The 19,994-nt window shown below is 46.3% G+C and overlaps 1 protein-coding gene across 2 annotated transcripts; it reads left to right on the top strand.

The window, feature by feature from the left end:
• Nucleotides 1–4: 4 nt before the first annotated feature.
• ptcd3 (pentatricopeptide repeat domain 3) lies at nucleotides 5–19,977 on the top strand. Of its 2 annotated transcripts, none has more exons than XM_015968160.3 (23): nucleotides 5–137; nucleotides 1,910–1,950; nucleotides 3,580–3,610; nucleotides 5,410–5,455; nucleotides 5,531–5,599; nucleotides 6,681–6,785; nucleotides 6,863–6,986; nucleotides 7,069–7,169; nucleotides 7,248–7,397; nucleotides 7,475–7,535; nucleotides 11,692–11,774; nucleotides 11,987–12,131; nucleotides 12,227–12,277; nucleotides 14,343–14,432; nucleotides 14,516–14,544; nucleotides 15,687–15,793; nucleotides 15,869–15,947; nucleotides 16,750–16,840; nucleotides 16,931–17,016; nucleotides 17,208–17,344; nucleotides 17,429–17,470; nucleotides 19,484–19,642; nucleotides 19,882–19,977. In XM_015968160.3, exons 1-23 carry the CDS (start codon nucleotides 49–51, stop codon nucleotides 19,928–19,930), a joined length of 1,965 nt encoding a protein of 654 aa, XP_015823646.1. In that variant the 5' UTR covers nucleotides 5–48; the 3' UTR covers nucleotides 19,931–19,977. The 2 variants fall into 2 exon arrangements, with proteins under 2 accessions (XP_015823646.1, XP_054594890.1); XM_054738915.2 differs by having other exon boundaries at nucleotides 65–108.
• The last annotated feature ends 17 nt before the right edge of the window (nucleotides 19,978–19,994 follow it).

Here is a 19,994-nt window from a genome sequence, read left to right as displayed (position 1 = left end):
TTAGCTCTAATGGTATGTCGTGGTGACGTAACGTTCGCATTGTAAAACATGGCGGCTCCCTGTTGGCATGTAGGACACCACATCCGCAGAAATGCACAGTCTCTGCGGGTAAATATTGAGCATCTTGCTGGCAACAGGTACTAGAATGTATTTTATATATTATTCGCCTGCTAATAAATGTGTTATTTAATAGAACGAGGGCTGCGCCATCTGATAGGAAATGATTTCTCATACACATACAAGCGGAACTCCGCACGCGAACGCGATTTATAACTACACAGCATTAACTTTAGCAAAGAACCAAAGAAATTAATTTAGCGAATGCTGGCCCAAGTTGCTGGGGAGAGGGAAGTGATCCGAGCCCGAATACGCTGGCAGTCTACATTTCAAAAGGGCCAGCTCCTCCTGGGAGCGTCATTTGGAATCGTAGTATGTCCAAGGAAGATCCCGCCGTTCTCGCCTCTGATTGGCTAGAAGGGCTCTGCTGCTATTGGCTATTTCATTTAGCGTTCCCACGCTGAGTGCAGCCTGTCCTCCAGGAGTTTTGTAGTGAAAATGTGAACTTAGCGCTATAATACCCATTCTGTCCTGTTTGGCTAAACATTATTTTATGTTTCTTTTGCTAAAAAAAAACGAAAATGTAAAATTACGTAAAGCTATTGTTTTCTAACTCTAAAAAAGACCTCTAAGGATGCCCTCAGTGACCACTCTTGAGGGAAACATCATGGAGGTGGTCCAAACACAAACACCTTGGTGTCCGGCTCCATGACTCCCTCTCCTTCAGCCCCATGTAGATAATATTGTGAAGAAAGTTTGGGACATTGGTACACCTTCTTTTATAAGGCCATGCTTGGATTACTACAACCTACATCTGTAACTTAATCTCACAGAGAAGTCCTGCATGGAGCAGGGTGCAGGAAAACTGGAAATTAACCCAGTTTGACTACATTTAAAACCAGACTGAGAACCCTTGAGACGGATTCCCAACTGCCTTCTGTGATCCAGTACATCACATGTCTGTGTAACTAACTTCTGCTGCCTCTTGGCCAGGACTCCCTTGAAAATAAGGTTTTTAATCTCAAACTGGGAACGTTAAACTGGTTTGTTCAAAACAGGAAATTATGTTTATTATAGCGATGGGTTCACTATTCCTTCAAAAACTCCTCTAGATCTGGCTGTAAACAACAAACCTGCAGCGAGGGAAAGCGGTTTCCTCTTACACGAAATAGCCAATAGTAGGAGAGCCCTTCCAGCCAATCAGAGGCTTCCTTATTTGATTCCAAATGAGGCGTCGGGGGGAATGCTTGGGCATTCCCTGGCCAGCCAAGAGACGGCTCCACACCTGCTTAGACTCCATTAAAACCTGGATGATGGGAACTTTCTACAGCTGAGTGAAGAAAAGACTGAGATCCTCATCTGTGCCCCAGACAAGCTGGCTCCTAAAATCAGAGACTCTTGGTCAGCTTTATTCTCACGCCTTGGTGTGACCTTTGACCCAGGAAAATGCAGCCAAGAAAGAGTTTGGGGTATTTGTCATGAGGAAATAACAAACTTGTGTGGTATAAAAGCTCCTAAAAGTGGATTTTCCATGACAGGGCCCCTTTTATAGCTCTTTATAGACGGATGGAGCTAACCCTTTACAGGAGGAACATCTCCAGATATATCAGAATTCAGCTAAAATAGTGTAGAAGTTTACTTATACTTGACATAACCCAAAGAGATGCATTGTACCGGGTCATAGCAGAGATTCTCCTTTCCTGTCGCCCCTGGGCAGGTTGATGTTCCAGTCACAGCTAAAGACCACGTCCGTGTGGTTATTTACGTAGATGCAGTCAGGTCAGAAGATGTGGAGGTTGGTCAGGTCTGTACGGCCCAGTTTATTATAACATCTACATCTGCTTCCCTTTAGGGCCTTTGGCTGGACTCCAGCTGTGCATCAACAAGCTAAAGGTAAAAGAAAGGTGCTAATGTTGTGTGAACCTCTTTTAGCTCCACCGCTGTAAACGTGCTGCAGCAGCATCTCCAACCACTAAAGAGCTGCGCGTGTGTCCATTCAACCATTATTCTCTCAGTTCCACCAACAGATCATGATGATTTACTAAGAAACAGCCAAAAGTGTCGTCCTGCTCTGTGTTTTTGCTGTAAGTGATACCAAAGCTGGTTAGAACAATGACTAGTAGCTTTCACAGCAGTTGGTCAGAATAAAATCCAGGAGCGTCTGACTTCGTGGAACGGTTGTCGTGTTTTTGTAATCGCTATTTTTTCTCTTCCCATTTCTATTATGATTTTAATCTCATTAATTAGTAAATGTTATTTTTAAATATATTTTTGTCCTTGTAAATATAAAATAACGTTTCTATATTATTATTCAGGGTTTGTCAGCTCCTCTCTGGAGCGACGCTGGGATTTGGGATCCCAGATAAACCGCACAAATCCCATTCCATGTTCTATTTTACATCTACCAGAACCTCCTCTGCTCCCCTGTCACACATGTGTTGCCATGGTAACCAGACAGAATGACAGCTAAGAGGCTGCACTCAGACATTTCCTAACAAAACTAACTCCATCCAGAACGACTGCTTAGATGTAAATGAGAACCCGTTGCTCTGCGGTTTATCCCTGACGGGAACCTCTCCTCTGTCCCGACCGCGTTTACAACCTCTCGTTCGGTTCCTTTGCACTTCCACAGAAAGTTTTCTTTATTCTGGGTAGAACGCAGGAATTCCCTCACGAGCTGAGGATGTAGCGTGACCAAATATGGTTAAATGAGGGCGTGTCTGTATGTAAATGACTGAGAACGACACGAGCACCTGGGTAGCACAGGTGGGATTTATCATCAGACGAGTGCGGAGGAACGTGCGTACGAGATGCCACCGCACGATTCATAGATCAGGATTTTGACCGTTCCTACGAACGTTCTAGATCTTGTTCATAGGAAAGAATTTAGGAGTATTTCTACTGATGCATGATGAACGAGGGCCTGGACCATTTACCTGTGAACACTGATCCAAACCAGAGTTCCAGCGGCCGTCGGGGAGGGCAGAAACACTTTTACGTGTTATAAACGTTCTTGATCTCAGATTTGCTCGTTTCAGCACGAATAATTCAGCCAGAGGAGGAAGTAGCTTCAGACAGATCTGGAGTCTTACTTCCTGATATCTGGAAATCTGTCTTCTGATTGGCTAACAGCAACACAACTCTACCGCTAACTCTGGTTGCTCTGCAATGTTGATGTTTTATCTCCACAAATAACACAAGCCTGGAGGAGTTCTGCTGTGTGGTGGAGTAGCTAATGCTAACAGTTAGCTTGTACTAGCTGAGACGTTCTCTGCTGTTTCCTGGATGCCAAACCAACAGCCCTCCCCGTCTTGAGTCCTGATGGGTGAGTCCATGAATGTTAGTGAGAGTGTGACGTAGACCTGTCAGGCTTGCCTAATCCTAGAGCTCCACCGTCTGTTTTCTATCACAAGCTACTGCAGGAGATGGGTGTAGGAGACTATTTTGTGCAATCCAATAAACTGCCTGATCACAGTGATCTGTTGATAATGGAAAATGATCTTTCTTTCTGTTGTGTTTCAGAGTCTGTTATCCTCCCCAGGAAGAAAGCATGGTATGTTTGGGTTGGAAGTGTTTCCATAACGCCGCTTCCCTCAGACTTCTGAATCTGAAGCCTGTGCCAGGTCATGTGGGTTGTGTAGTTTTCTGTAAAGGTGTCATGTAATTCAAAACCACATTTACCGTGTTGTTGTTGAAGAAAAGCACCTTGGGGGGTCAGTCAGTGGTGTAACGGACCCAGAGAACAGCTGGTAACAGCATAGCTAACATAGCAGGGCTGCCAACCACGCATGTCTTGTGTAAAAATCTCCACCAAAATGTTTCAGACTGGCCAGAGACATCAGCTTGTTTTTAATATTGTTGTGACAACAACCATACACACTTGAGTGTGGCTTGAAGATAGCTGGAAACAATTATTCGTGAATAAATTTTCTTCCATTTAACATTTAATTATAATAATGCTTGTTTGTGTGATGACAAATCTGAGCTTTGTTCAGTCAATTCAGTTTATTTATAAAGCGCCAAATCAGGACCAGAGTCGTCTCAAGGACGTTTTCTATATAAGTAACGCAGCAAATTGCATCAAGTCACTGACTAGTGTCAGAGTCTTTACAGCAATCCTCATACTAAGCAAGCATTTAGCGACAGTGGAGAGGAAAACTCCCTTTTAACAGGAAGAAACCTCCAGAGGATCCTGGCTCAGTATAAGCAGCCATCCTCCACGACTCACTGGGGATGGAGAAGACAGAGCACACACACACACACACACACACATAGACACACACACACGCACATGTAGACACACACACGTAGACACACAGAAAGTCACACAAACACGCGCCCACACACACGCACATCAATGCACACACATGTAGACATACACACAGACCATTATTCAGTAAATAAAAGTTACAGCTGTTGATCTTTGGGTGTACCAACAATTCCAGGGAAAGCTCAGTACCCCTGCACCACCACACTAGTGCTTATCCAGAGAAATACCCGTGAGATAATATGTACCTGTAGCACCCCTCTGTTAATGCCGCCATGGACTATTCCTTTAAAGGTTGGTTTATGCTTGACGCGTCCGCGAGGTCCGCACGGCTCTGTGCGGAAAAGTTGCGTCATTTTAACAACCACGCGCCGCCGCACGGCCCAAGATTTCCGCACCGCGCACCTAGGAAATTTTCTAACCACGTGGACGGTCGGACGCTGAAAAACATGGCGGACTGGCAAGAACTAGTACGGCAGAGGTTCGTAAATACAGACATTTGTATGATTCAGCTCTCAAAGAACACTGTGATCAACATGTTGTTAATAATCTTGGAGAGAAATAGCTCGCACTGTCGGAAAAGACAAGGACACTGTTAAAAATGCTGGAATACCATGTTGTAAACAGTCATTTCTACTTCTACTATGGTGTAGTGTTGGATGCATGCTGTAGAGCTCCATGCTGCCGCCTACAGTTTGGGAGAATATTGGCTCACCGCAGAGACAAGCCGCAAGAACCATAAACGCTACGAGTTGTGAAGCGCGTTCCATCCGCGAGCCGCATCACCGCGCAGAAAGTGAATGCGTCGAGCATAAACCCGTGTCAGGGTTTCGTTAAAGGGGAACTCAGCAGTTTTGACTTGCTTGTAGCACCCCCTAGTGTCAGTTTTTAGAACCGAAACCTAAAATCGTCGCTGTGCATTCGTCATTTTAACACCCGCAGAAACGTCTCCCAGCCTTCCTTGCGAGTCCCAACAAGGTTTTATAAGCTTTATTGTGGCTCGGAGATCAGTTTCCTTTTGTAAAAACCTTCCTGGGACAGCTTTAAGCAAGATGTTTCATTGTGTGTTTAATCTTGTTGAACAGGAGCAAGGAGGCAGTGCTGGAGACTCTGGCCTCAACCCTCAACAGGGTGAGACTTCATTAGTTTCATTAGAGTGAGTGTTTTAGTCTGTGGTTAATTAGCTTCTTCTTGTTCTCCTTACAGGATTCCACAGCGTATCCCTACCAGTTCCAGGATGATCCATACCTGTCTCCCAGGACAGCCACTGAGTTTGTATGTTCATGAAAACAACCCCACCAACTTGTAATGTAACGTCTTTTAGAAAGTTCAGCTCTCTGTAAATCAGTGCCGTTGGTCTTCTGGCTGGCTGTTGTGGTGCCTTCACATCTGGGTTGGCCCAGTCTGGGTTTAGGGGCGTATGTTGTGTTCACATCTGGGTAGCATGAGCCTTTTGTTCAGACCACCTCTCTGGCGGTCCAGCTGGGGCTGAGGTGACCCAACACACCCGCTGCTGAATACTGAATGGCGACTGAAATTCACACCTCCCTTTAGGGGGAGGCTCCGATGGGTGGGTTGAAGGTTCCCAAAGTCAGAGACTCTCTTGGTCAGCTTGCTTCTCACACCAAAACTTCTGTCAGGAATCTTGGCGTGACCTTTGACCCAGCTCTCACCCTGGATTCTCATGTCAGATCTCTTGTTCGCTCTTCCTTCTTCCATCTCAGGAACGTTGCTAAGCTGAGTCCCATTCTGTCCCGCTCTGAACTTGAGACAGTTCTCCACACCTTCATCTCCTCACGCTTAGACTACTGTAACTCTCTTTTCACGTGTCTGAGCAGAACCTCCCTGAACCGTCTACAGGTGGTTCAGAATGCCTGTGCTCGGCTTCTGACCAAGTCCTCCAAACACACCCACCTCATCCCGCTTCTCCTCCAGCTTCACTGGCTGCCAGTCAACTTCAGGGTTCATTTCAAGATCCTGGTTCTGGTCTTTAGGGCCTTACATGGACAAGCACCATCTTACATTGGTGATCTTCTCAGTCCCTACACTCTCAGTCTCTCTCTCCCTACCACCCTCTCTCTCTCTCTCTCTCTCTCTCTCTCTCTCTCTCTCTCTCTCTCTCTCTCTCTCTCTCTCTCTCTCTCTGTCCCTGTCTCTCACAGCCACCATTCTTTACTTGAGGACACCACAGACTTCTCAGTGCGTCTTTTGCCCCACCCACAAGCTCAGATTGTGGCGCTGTGTGAACAAAGCCCGGCGGGGCGACCAGATTGCTCCAACCCAGACGTGAAAGTGTCATGCTGTCGTTGTTTCTGATGGACCACATTCCCCATCATCACTTCCTGTCCCTCTGCAGAAGCTGTATTCCCTCGCCCAGGACTCTGGCAGATCTGCAGCCAGATACTTTGTGAACAACCACCCCAAGTTCTTCACCAAAGACTTTGCAGAGCCACACATCCCGGTAAGTGAGATGGTGTGGATGACGGTAGCATGGGTTGGACCTGTTGACACCAGCTTACTGTGAGGCGGTGCTTGTAGTGTCTGATGCCCGAAACGGTGTCGCTGCTGCTGGAGGAGGTCAGCGAGGAGGCGCTGAAAGAACGGATCACCCTGAGGAAAGTTACAGCAGCTGTGGACATGTACGACCAGCTTCTGCAGACTGGTGAGGTCTCTCACACACACACACACACACACACACACACTGCTGTATGTCATCACTGTTGGGCTGCATCTCCTTTCTCCAGGCACAGCTGTCTCCATGGAAACAACACACGAACTGCTGGACCTGATCTGCCTGTACTGTGACAGGAACCCAGTCCAGGAGGGAGAAGCTGGTGCGGAGGAGGTGAGTGGGTGGAGGATTAGCTCAGGTGCTGCCGCTGAGCCACAGCAGCATGTGTGAGGATTTACCTGTGCTGTTCAGGAGAAAGAAGGGCGCAGGATGACGAGTCGCCGAGGAGCAGACGTCCCGAGGCTCTCCTGGACAGAAAACAACAACGCAGAGAGGATCTTCTACCTGCTTCCAGAGAGAGACACCAGGTGTTACTCAGCTGTTATCCGTGGCATGGTGAAGGTACAGATGCACCTGACCCTCTGGTGGTGTCGCTGTAGCTCCTCCTGGATGAACATCTCACCTCTTTGTCTCTGCAGCATGGAGCCTACGCTAAAGCATTCAGTGTGTACTCAGACATGCTGAACAACAGGACCCCAGGTACACACACACACGCACACACGCACGCACGCACGCACACACACACACACACACACACACACACACACACACACACACAGAGGCACCTCGGTGTTAGAGCCTCTACAGTAGCATGTTAGCTAGCTCAAACCTCTGATTTAGTCATTGTGATGCTGGATGTGTGACTCTAGAAACATCTGTCCAGTTTCCGACCCCTGACCCCTGCTGGGCTCCGTATGATTCGTTAGCCGTTTTTCCATCGCTGGAACTGCAGGATAAATTGTGGGACGGGGAAGCTGTCCCAGTCCTCTCAGCTGTTGTCTCATTCCAGTCCATGTAGTAGACGATTACAATAGTGAGTTCTGGATGAGATGAAGGCATGCAGCCTTGAAGGACAGAACAGGGTGAAGACGGGCAATATTACGTAGGTGAAAGTAGGCTATTTTAGTGATCTTGCAGATGTGAGGTTGGAAGGAAAGGCTAGGGTCAAAGGTGACACCGAGGTTTCTGATATGAGGAGATGGAGTGACCATATGTTAGGGCTGGGCGATATGGCAAAAATAGAATATCACGATTTTTCCAATATTTTATCACGATTTCGATTTTATCACGATTTTTTATCCATGAATAGCATAACTTCAATTGCGTATTAAAGAAGAGAAACATTGAATAAACAAACATTTATTCATATTAGGGATAATCAGCACAGTGCTAACACACTTATATTTTAAACTCACACCAGAGATGATAAAAGCCCTGAGAGAAACAATTACAAAAATCAGTTTTTCTCGTTTTTCAAGTAACTTAACATACATTAAAATCGTAAACATATTTAAAGTGCAAACATGTCAATTGCAAACGTATTGTGCAAACATTTACTTGTTCAAAATACTATGTAGCTCCCAGTTGCTCATGTAGTGGATAGTTAAGCTCAAATACGGCTCTGATGTGCGGCTGGACCAGAGATCGCTTGTGGTAGCAAAAAACTGCGCATTCTGAATATTTTCTGCAACAAGTCTCTAAATAAAGTAAAATTTTCCAGTGCAGATTGGAGACAACCCATAGAAGCACTGATTTGATCTCATTTCAGAGAAAAATAGAACAGGTTAGATGCACCTAATAAATAAAATTACTAACAAACTCAGGAATCTTTCTTTGCTTCACTGTTCTGGTGCTGAGAATATCACTAATGCGGATCAAAGGAGATACACAGATGAGTGCACCTCTTATTTATCATTTGGAAACTACATTTACTGCAGCTGGCAGAGGCAGAGATTGTTTCTATTGATACACGGATTTACAGAATCATTTTAAATGTTAATAGGGGAAGACTGCAGGAGGGAGCGGTAAAATACAGGGGTCCCCAGCAAAAACAAGAAACTACGAGTCTGATGAAACCCGCTGGTTTTCCATCAGGCAGTCACGGGGCAGCTCCAAGGACCCAGTGACCGAGCTCAGTCCGGTACCGACACCGGCTCGGCAGAGGGTGGACGAGCCGAGGCGGCGTCGTGCTCTGCTTAAGAAGCGGTGTTATTTTCCTGCTTCAGAAGAAGCGTCCAACGTGTTTTTACGCTTCCTCCGAGACATGTCACGTCACTAAGTTGTTAGCGCCGCGCGCTAAGGAAACCCTGCGTTCCTCTTCGGAACGAAAACCTCGTTGTTGCTCAGCCGCGGCAAAGCCATGTTTGTTCACACACAAATGAAAACAAGCGGGGCACTAATATATTACTATGACTCACTCTGATTGGTTAAGGGTCAAACAAAGGCGTGTCATTCGCCTGAGGTAAGTTCCCTTTTCATTCAGAGGCAGAAATTCTACAGCAGAGCTGTGAATCGTGATAAAACGGTCTCTCAAAAATGACAGACCGTCAGATGTGTGGATCGTAAAACGGTCTAAAATCGTCATATCGCCCAGCCCTACCATATGTCCATCAATACTGAGTGAGAAGTCCTTGCTGGAAGTGCTTTTGGTCCGGTAATTAGCAGTTCTGTTTTATTGCCGTTCAGTTTTAGGAAACTGGTAGACAGCCAGCACTTTATGCCACTAACAGTTTGTTACGACAGACTGTGGTTGGAGTAATGGCAGAGTTGTAGATGGGAAAGGTTTAGGCCTAGTCCACACGTAGCCGGGGTTTTTTAAAAACGAATATCCGCCCCTCCAGAAACTTGCATCCACACCACCTCGTTTTAAAAACAAACTCAGTCCACACGTACCCGGATAAATACGTTGTTAAGGACCTGTAGGCGGCAGTACTTCCCCCGTTCTTAACCTCGTCCTTCGTCTGTGGTCTTCCGCAAGGAGCAGTAATTCCGCTTGCAAAAACAAACAAGCAGAAAGCGCTTGGACAATTGATGGATCGGGTAGTGACAGAGCGCACCTCTGAGGGCTTCCATGATGTCGGCTAGTGTAAACACAGGTCGCACACGTGATGTCAGCATTTTTTTGTCGTGGAAAGTGACGTTGTGGACCTTAAAACTCCGGTTTTGTCTGTCCACACGCAGACACCCAAAACGGAGAAAACGCAGATCTTCACTTTGGCCGGAGTTTTTATAAAGATCCATTTTCGTGTGAAAAAACTCCGTTTTCGTGTGGATGACAGGCAAAACGTAGAAAAATATCTACGTTTTGGCAGATCCCCGGCTACGTGTGGACAGGGCCTTAATGTCATCAGCAAAACGGTGAAACCCAAGTCCATGGTGACCAGTGATGTGCCCAGTGGGTAACATGTAGATGATGAAAAGAAGAGGACCAAGAACTGGACCCCGGGGGACACCACGTGTAATTGGGTGATCTTGGAGCTGCAGTTGTTTATGGAGATGCACTGAGATCTGTTGGTGAGCTCATGTGAGCCAGGAGAGGGCTGAACCAGTAATACCAGTGTGCCACTGCCAACGATGTAGGAGGACGGAGTGATCGACTGTATCAAATTCAGCGCCTAGGTTGAGGAGGAGGAGCATTGGAGGAGATCCGGAGTCTGAAGCCAGCAGGAGATCATTGGTCACTTTGATCAGGGCTGTTTCTGTGCTTTGGTGAGAACGGAAACCGGACCAAAAGGTCTCAAAGAGCTCTTTGGAGAGGAGATGATGGGTTAGCTGAGAGACTACTGAATGCTCAAGGATTTAGGCAATGAACGGGAGGTTACTAATGGGGCGAAAGTTTTCAGGGTCATCGTGATTCAGATCGAGTTTTCTGGGCGTTGGTTTAATGGCAGCTGGTTTGAATGCTGAAGGGACAGTTCCAGAGGTCAGCAATGAGCTGATAATTTCCAGGATAAGTGGATCGAGGCGTGGATGACATGATTTTACTAATGGTGATGGGATTGGGTCCAAGGGGCAGGTGGTGAGACTGATTTTCTAAAAGTGCTTATTAAGTCCCAGGTCTGTCATCAGGGATAGGGTAGCAAACTCATTTTGGACGGACATAGGGAGGATGGGTGGGAGGTCAGTGAGCCATGGAGCAGCGGGAATGAGGTCCTGGTGAATTCTATCAGTTTTCAATTAGAAGAATTCCATAAGTTCCTTACATTTTTCTTCGGTGAATGCTTGTAAGTTATTGCTCTGGGGTTTTAGAAGTGTATTAATGGTGGGGAAAAGCCTGCGGGAATTCGAAGAGCCATTGAGGATTGAGCTAGAGTAGAAAGATGTGTGAGCAGAGGTAAGTGCAGTTCTGTACAACTGGCGAGTTAACCAAAAGTTCTCGGCAACTCCAACCGGCCTTTCTGAGTACCTACTTCTGACCAGGTACTCAGAAAGTTCCCGGAAACGGCCGTTCGGCCCGTTCAAGTGGAGGCACGCATGTTGGGAAGTTCCCGTAAATGTACTCTGCAGCTCCGACAGTGGAAACGCACCCGTTAGCTGTGTAAATACAGGTCCAGCAGGGCCTTTATTGTTCCTCACCAGAGGAGTCGATCCTTTATTATTATTATTGTTCCCCGGATGTTAATGCGGCTCGGCTGTGGGAGGTGTGCTATTACTTTTATAAGCGATCTGATTTACCGTGGGGCAATTATTAGCAACAAAACCTGAAAAATGAGCTGGCCCAAGTGGCTGGGGAGAGGTTAAGTCTGGGCCTCGCTGCTGCTGTCGCCCCGGCGACCTGAGCCCAGATTAGCAGCTGAAAATGGATGGGTGGATTCTCCTGCTGTCATCCCAAGTAAACCTTTCCTTCTGTCTACAGGTGATGTCCATATCTTCAACGCACTGATCTCTGCAGCTCCAGAAGTCAGAGACGGATACAGCGAGAGATGGGATCTCATCAGTGTAAGTTAGTTGTTTTACTCTTGGCCCATAAGTGGTCATTATAGTAAACAAGCCATAAGTAACTTGTGTTTTCATTTATTAGATTAAGATAAACACGGTCTCATTCTGGAAAATTAACCTCACTTTGTAAATGTTCTGGATCAGCTTAGGTTGAATTAATTCTGCAGTGACAACAGCTGGTTGATCATCTCCACACCATTTATCCTCTGTAGGAGCTGCTGAACCACATGAAACAACAGGAGATCCATCCTAACCTGCTGACCTTCAACAGCGTTCTTAAATCTCTAAGACAATGTGGGAGTCTGGCTAGAAGCTACTCCCCACAGACGCTGAACGAGATGAAGGCTCTTGGGATCGGTAACGATGAGCCTGCTTGCCGTACTGTACCACCTCCAGGGCTCATGGGTGTTGGCGTTGAGCTTAACTTCCTGTTGTTTTGTCTTTGCACTCAGCTCCCAGTTTGGCCAGCTACGACCACATCCTGGCCGTCTTTTATAAATCAGGTACTGCGCCTGGATGTAAAACGTTAGTCACAGCTCCATCAGTGCCCATTCAGTCCATCTCCGTTTGATTCAGCGTAATTTTATTGTTCCGGTGGTCGTGTCACACTGGGGGAGGGGGGGGTGGGGGTCGGTACTCAAAACAGTCACAGTGGCGAGCATCCTGGTGATGATGAACATTCAGCTAAGTCGCTGGTTTTTGTTAAGACACTGAATCCAGAAATGGCTGCTGGCAGCAGACATAGCAACCTGAGACCCCACCCCCTAGCCAGCCAGTGACTCCGCCCCCAAACCAAAGTGTGACTCCGCCCCCAAACTAACATGTGACTCCACCCCCAAACCAACGTGTGACTCCGCCCCCAAACCAACCAGTAACCACACTCCTAGCCAGTAAATAGACCCTTTTACTACCTACGTCATCAAAAGTTGCGCGCGCAGCCTGGCAACGAGAGTGAAGGCTTCCTCATTCACACTCGATACTAAAACAGCATTTTAAACCCTTTGTTTTGAAGTTCTGAGCACATAAAAATGTCGGGTTGTTGCGTGTATGGATGCCAGAATCGCTTCTCTTCAAGCAGTGGACTGAAAATTTACAGAATTCGGAAGGGAGCACATCCATTTCTACAAAATCGGAGGCGTCTGTGGCTGCAGGCCATCAAAAGGGTTGATGAAAACCGGACTGAAAACACGATCCGAAATGCTCGAGTTTGTAGCGCCCATTTTATATCAGGTAAGGTAATTATGTACTAAGATTACATATAAATGTATACGCTTTATTTCATGCTTCAAATTAACATTTCATTCTAATTCATCTGTACTGCATATTAGTATAAACTGTATTTCTCTAAAATTAACACGATTGTACTCTGAGCACGCTAAAAAAAAGAAACCTATGCTACACTCACCCTGCCATGCAGGTACAGTTGGCTGTGAAGACGTAGTTCTCTGGTTTGTTTACTATGACCCAAGCCTCGTACATAGCAGTCTTGTGTCCTTGTCTTTGGCTAGGAAGGACTTCTGCCTTCAAGACGCAAAACTCAGAGTCTATGTCGTGATGTCTTACTTTCTGTACGTGGCCACAGACAACATAGTTGTATGCATCTAACGATTTGTATGCCCGTACTTCTCACGTGTGTACTTACTGGGCCTCTCCACTAAAAACGTATATATAATCGGGCCACGCACCTACATCTTCCACCCATTCCGTAATGCCACAGGGATCCGGGAGTCTGTTGCCATTCGTTAAAGTGAGTTTAACAATATAACATTCAAGATTTGCCAGTGATAACCCCGCAGCGTAGCTTGATAAAGCCTGAAACAACACCATTCTCTGTTGCCAAGCTGCGCGCGCATTCTCGCTGACGTCATATTGTTTACAAACAGTAAAAGGGTCTATGGCCATCACCTGCTGACCGTGTGCATTTGGCCTGACTCGGTAAGTGGGACCAGTGACGTGGTGAGGCTCCTGACGGGGGGGGGGTGCTGCTCTGGAGTCACACTTACAAACATATGGTCCTCAAACAGAAGCTCGTATTTCATGTTTGACCTTAATTAAATATTTTGTTTTTTTAAACTTCTTAGTTAGGATTTAATTTATTCCATAATGTTCAAAAATACACGAAGAAGAAAAATAGTATTTAAAATCAGCGTAAATGTGACTAAAAATGTATGTTTTGTTCTTGGCAGAGCTCTGTTATTACACATGAAAATGGTGTATGGTGTGTTTCTGAAGTCCAGACAGCTTCTCCACGATCACTCGGCGGTACAAGTCGTCCTCTAGCCTCTCTGCTTCTAACCCTAACCCTCCTCTCGCTTCTGCGTGGATATTCGATCAGGAAACGGGTGAATTCAGCGATTTTAACCATAAAACTAAACCAGATCATTATTAGTATTTTACATGTCACAGTGACAAGGGAGGCAGTGCCTCTCACCACGTGTCACTGACACCGACCTGTTGCTGATGCACCGGCCGTCCAACGCGTCGAGTCATGCTGCGTGGGTACTGACGGAGTCGTGGCTGTTGGACCTGACTGGAGCGTGTTTGTGACCTGGCTGGTTTTGTCTCCAGTGTCCTCTGGACCAAGCAACTCTGATGTTTTACAAAATTTGATGACCGAGCTGGAGGGACAGAGCTTCACCTGTGTGGACCCCGATGATGGTGAGTCGGTGTGTGTTTGGATGTCCGAGTGTAAAAGACATGATGGCAGCACACTGAGCCTCTGCTCTCTTTCTTCACCACAGTTCTCTTCTTCTCCAGTGCCATGAAAGTAGTAAGTGTCATTACTTTGTTTCAGCACCACAACCCTCTTCAGCTCTAGTGTTTCCTGTGTCAGGACGTTCCAGAGGCTTCTGGAGCACAGAGGAGACCACCATAAAGGTGTTTCCTCAGGGTGCACAGCACTGTGTTTGGATGCTAGCAGCTGTTAGCGCGGATCCATGCTCATCCAAGTCGGGCTATGGTGTTAGGGTTAGGGTTAACCAGACAGTAGGTGGCAACATGAGCCCTTCCTTGTTAGCAGTCTTCTCGTTAGCCAGTGGAGGCTCCTCTTCAACAAGCTTCTGACTTTTACTTCCAGCCCTCACCATGATGCCTCTGAGCTGTCGTTCAGTCTGGTTGCCTTGGCAACGCGGCGTGTATGATCAGGGAGCGGAGGAGGTTCTGGAGGATCCTCGTAGCTGTAACTTAAAATATGAACTGGAATCAGATTTGTGCTGTTTATCTGTCGGGTCCCAAATCCCAGCACAGCTCCAGACGGATGTTTTTCAGGAATCGGATCGGTGCGCTCACGGAGGAGCCGTTCCTCTCCGCCACGTCCTCCCAATACCACCGGATCAGTCCTGTTACAAAGTTTGTCGGCCACAGGTCTTTTCTAGCTCTTACTGCCAGTTATGTGATGGTACAAGACCTGTATCCGCGTAGCTCCTCAGGGTTCTTCAACCTGCCAAGGTGCTTCACTTACACAACCAGTCATTCACACTGGCGGGGAGGAGCTACGATGTAGCCACCTGCTCTGGGGCGCTCTGACAGAGGCGATCTTCCTTTATTGGGTAAAATCATGTGTGGACGAGTACTGCGGTGCCCCCGTTCTACCACTAGTTCCACGGTGTGAGGTCTTATATTCAGGAACATTATCACTCGTGTTCACGAGTCCTTACAGTTGATGTATGTAAGTACTGCTGATGGATGAAGGTCCTGGAGCATTTGATGCTCGTGGATCAGCAGAGTTGGCGTGGTGAATAAAACCAGACTCGTTTTAATGAGGAGGAGCCTGCTGGTGCTTTGGACTTGGTGTGAATCATATCAGAAAAACCAGCTTTATTATGTCATGATGTATAAAACCCGAGAACTGAAAGAGGGTGGACGTTCTGTGTTCCTTGGCTGACCATAGACGGTGTCTTCTGACTCTCTCAGTGTTTGGACAACAAGGATCTGGAGCTGGGTTACCGAGTGCAGAGTCTTGTTGAAGTAGGAGAGAACTGGAGGCTGCTGGGAGATTCCGTCCAGCTCAGTATTTACTAGTGAGTACCAGAGTCCTGCAGAGGTGCAGACCCCATCTTTCCCTTAGTGACTGGATGCTTTCTGTCCTTCTGCAGCGGTCGATTCTTCAACCTCCTGTGCATGATGGAGGACGTTGATGTAGTGCTGAGGTGGTACAAGCAGATGGTCCCATCGGTCAGTAACACCGCCAACCAGGAAGCACCACACATGACATGTGACCTAGAGCAGGAACAGGAATCATGATCTGAGCTTATTTTAGTCCTTTAAAAGTAAAACATCACACATCAGGGTGAGTGGAGCTCACGACGCGTTCCTGGTGTCCTCCGAATTTCTGAGCAGGAAGTGATGTAACAACAGGCTCGTTTTTGCATTCCAGCTTCTACCTCGGACAAAATGGACGCCACTAGTGTTGAGTACTAAATCAAAATAAGTAACCAAGTGTTCTCTGCACCTAAGTAGTAGTGACACACACACACACCCTTGGACCGTTGCAACATACAAGCAGAAAACATTACAAATCAAATGTAAACATACAAACGCAGGAAAAGTGGAAGCCATAAACACCGGTCACTTCTGGCAGCAAAGTTAGGTGTGTCAACAACATAACCGTTGATGACAACAATATCAACTTACCGGTGCTATTAAGTAGCAAAAAGGAAGAAAACAGAACATGTAATGAGAAAATTAAAGACCATAATCACTTCCTGGTAGCACTGGGCGCAGCCATCTTTAAATTGTGAAACCTACGAGCTCGCAGCTCAAAATTCGGAGTTCATTGCGTCATTTCCGGCTAACTTATCTTGGAAAAACGAGTTCAGAGGACAACTGGAACGCACCGTTACTCTGCAGTCTAACCTGCCGAGTCGTGCTTTTATTTTGACGGGACATAAAAGCAGTGTGGTTGCTGACTGGCTGAATCAGGATGGACCTAACCTATAGTAAGTTGTGTTTCTGTTTCTGATTGGTCCATGTCTAGCTGTACTACCCCAATGCTCAGGGCATGAAGCACCTGCTCCAAGCTCTAGACACGGACGGACGTCTGGACCTGCTGCCGGACATCTGGACAGGTCCGAGCTTCGTGTCTGACACAGTTCCACTCCCAGTGTTCCGTCAGCCTCCTGAACCGTGTGTGTGTGTGTGTGTGTGTCTTTCTACAGACATGAAGACTCTAGGTCTTTATAACAGGGCTGATCTGTTGGAGCAGCTGCTTGGTCTGATGGCTGGAGAGGAACACAGTCCTGAGGTCTGAGTCGTTGCTACCAGGTTCTCTGTGTCTTTCACCATGGTGCTGTTTAACAATGTGTGTGTGTGTGTGTGTGTGTGTGTGTGTGTGTGTGTGTGTGTGTGTGTGTGTGTGTGTGTGTGTGTGTGTGTGTGTGTGTGTGTGTGTGTGTGTGTGTGTGTGTGTGTGTGTGTGTGTGTGTGTGTTTGTAGCTCCAGGAGGCATTTGCTGTGTGTGCTCTGGATGTGAAGAGTGTGTTTGAAGAGAAGGCAGGTCTGGAGTGGAGCGCCTCATCCCTGTCACATGTCACCACGCTGCTGCTGAGAGCCAGCAAGGCTCAACAGGCCTGGTGAGACAGAGACACGATTGTCTCACAAATGCTCTCCAGATCCAGAAAAGTGTCTCATGTCTCCTCCTGTCTTTTTATGCGCAGGGACATGCTGAAGCTCTTCAAAGCCCATAACAGAATTCCTTCGTAAGTTTTCGCTAAAACAGAGTCCATCTGTTCCCAATCAATCACTCTAGATACCTGATTCTACTGAGGAAAGTCTGTTCTGGGAAGGACCCAGTTCACAAGGCAGGATGTTTAAGTTGTCAGATGATTTTCCAAACACGGGGATATGTGTATATACACACGCATATATATACATGTACACACACATATATATATATATATATATATATATATATATATATATATATATATATATATATATATATATATATATATATATATATATATATATATATATATATATATATATATATATATATATATGTACACACATACAGTGGGGCAAAAAAAGTATTTAGTCAGCCACCGATTGTGCACGTTCTCCCACTTAAAATGATGACAGAGGTCAGTAATTTTCATCATAGGTACACTTCAACTGTGAGAGACAGAATGTGAAAAAAAATCCATGAATTCACATGGCAGGATTTTTAAAGAATTTATTTGTAAATCAGGGTAGATCAGTATTTGGTCAATAACAAAAATTCAACTCAATACTTTGTAACATAACCTTTGTTGGCAATAACAGAGGTCAAACGATTACTATAGGTCTTTACCAGGTTTGCACACACAGTAGCTGGTATTTTGGCCCATTCCTCCATGCAGATCTTCTCGAGAGCAGTGATGTTTTGGAGCTGTCGCCGAGCAACACGGACTTCCAACTCCCTCCACAGATTTTCTATGGGGTTGAGGTCTGGAGACTGGCTAGGCCACTCCAGGACTTTCAAATGCTTCTTACGGAGCCACTCCTTTGTTGCCCGGGCGGTGTGTTTGGATCATTGTCGTGTTGGAAGACCCAGCCACGTTTCATCTTTAAAGCTCTCACTGATGGAAGGAGGTTTTGGCTCAGAATCTCACGATACATGGCCCCATTCATTCTGTCCTTAACACGGATCAGTCGTCCTGTCCTCTTAGCAGAAAAACAGCCCCAAAGCATGATGTTCCCACCCCCATGCTTCACAGTAGGTATGGTGTTCTTGGGATGCAACTCAGTATTCTTCTTCCTCCAAACACGACGAGTTGAGTTAATACCAAAAAGTTCTACTTTGGTTTCATCTGACCACATGACATTCTCCCAATCCTCTGTTGTATCATCCATGTGCTCTCTGGCAAACTTCAGACGGGCCTGGACATGCACTGGCTTCAGCAGCGGAACACGTCTGGCACTGCAGGATTTGATTCCCTGCCGTTGTAGTGTGTTACTGATGGTGACCTTTGTTATTGTGGTCCCAGCTCTCTGCAGGTCATTCACCAGGTCCCCCCGTGTGGTTCTGGGATTCTTGCTCACCGTTCTCATGTTCATTTTGACCCCACGGGATGAGATCTTGCGTGGAGCCCCAGATCGAGGGAGATTATCAGTGGTCTTGTATGTCTTCCATTTTATGATAATTGCTCCCACAGTTGATTTTTTCACAACAAGCTGCTTGCCTATTTTAGATTCACTCTTCCCAGTCTGGTGCAGGTCTACAATTCTTTTCCTGGTGTCCTTCGAAAGCTCTTTGGTCTTGGCCATAGTGGAGTTTGGAGTCTGACTGAGGCTGTGGACATGTGTCTTTTATACAGATAATGAGTTCAAACGGGTGCCATTAATACAGGTAACGAGTGGAGGACAGAAAAGCTTCTTAAAGAAGACGTTACAGGTCTGTGAGAGCCAGAGATTTTCCTTGTTTGAAGTGACCAAATACTTATTTTCCACCCTGATTTACAAATAAATTCTTTAAAAATCCTGCCATGTGAATTCATGGATTTTTTTTCACATTCTGTCTCTCACAGTTGAAGTGTACCTATGATGTAAATTACTGACCTCTGTCATCATTTTAAGTGGGAGAACTTGCACAATCGGTGGCTGACTAAATACTGTATATATATATATATATGTAAATATATATATGTATGTGTGTGTATATATGTTTATATATAAACATATATCTATACATATACATATCTCTCTCTCTCTCCTCTCTCTCTCTGCACCAGTGAGGCTCTGCTGAACAGCTTCCTGTCAGTGTGCCAGAGGGACGGAGCCTCTGAGAGGGCGGTGGAGCTGGTCCAGCTGTCTGCAGCCTTCTGTCTGACGTCAACATCTGGATTAGCCAGCCGAGCTCTGGCTGAGTTTGATCTGAACCAGGAACAGAGGTGATTGTTCCCATCGTCTACCGCCTGTACTGATGTGGTTGTCATGGAGATGGTGTTGTTGTAGGTTTAGAGATGATAAACTAGGGGTTTCCTACTCCAGCCCTCAGGGGCCCCAGTCCAGTATGTTTGTTTCTCTGCTCCAACACACATGATTGTAATCACCAGGTGTGTTGGAGCAGAGAAACAAACACAACTTGGTGGGCGGGGCCTTGATGTGGATGTTGTCATCTGTCTTCCAGGTTGGTGTTGGCTGGGCTGGAGGCTGCAGCAGGACCTCCCTCTGACTGAATCAGACCACTGAATTAAACCTGTCTAATAAAAGCCTCTGACATCCACGAGAGGTTGCCGTTTC

The sequence above is a fragment of the Nothobranchius furzeri genome, chromosome 1 (genome assembly GCF_043380555.1).
Source record: "Nothobranchius furzeri strain GRZ-AD chromosome 1, NfurGRZ-RIMD1, whole genome shotgun sequence".
NCBI lineage: Eukaryota > Metazoa > Chordata > Actinopteri > Cyprinodontiformes > Nothobranchiidae > Nothobranchius > Nothobranchius furzeri.
Note: the sequence above shows the minus strand (reverse complement) of the source record. Positions and strands in the feature narration are given on the sequence as shown.

Excerpts from the sequence above, each read along its gene's own strand:
- ptcd3 (XM_015968160.3), top strand. The coding sequence starts at position 49 with ATGGCGGCTCCCTGTTGGCATGTAGGACACCACATCCGCAGAAATGCA. Across the intron at positions 15,948-16,749 it reads ACAAGCAGATGGTCCCATCG|CTGTACTACCCCAATGCTCA; the intron begins GTCAGTAACACC and ends GTCCATGTCTAG. Across the intron at positions 17,017-17,207 it reads GAGAGGAACACAGTCCTGAG|CTCCAGGAGGCATTTGCTGT; the intron begins GTCTGAGTCGTT and ends GTGTGTTTGTAG.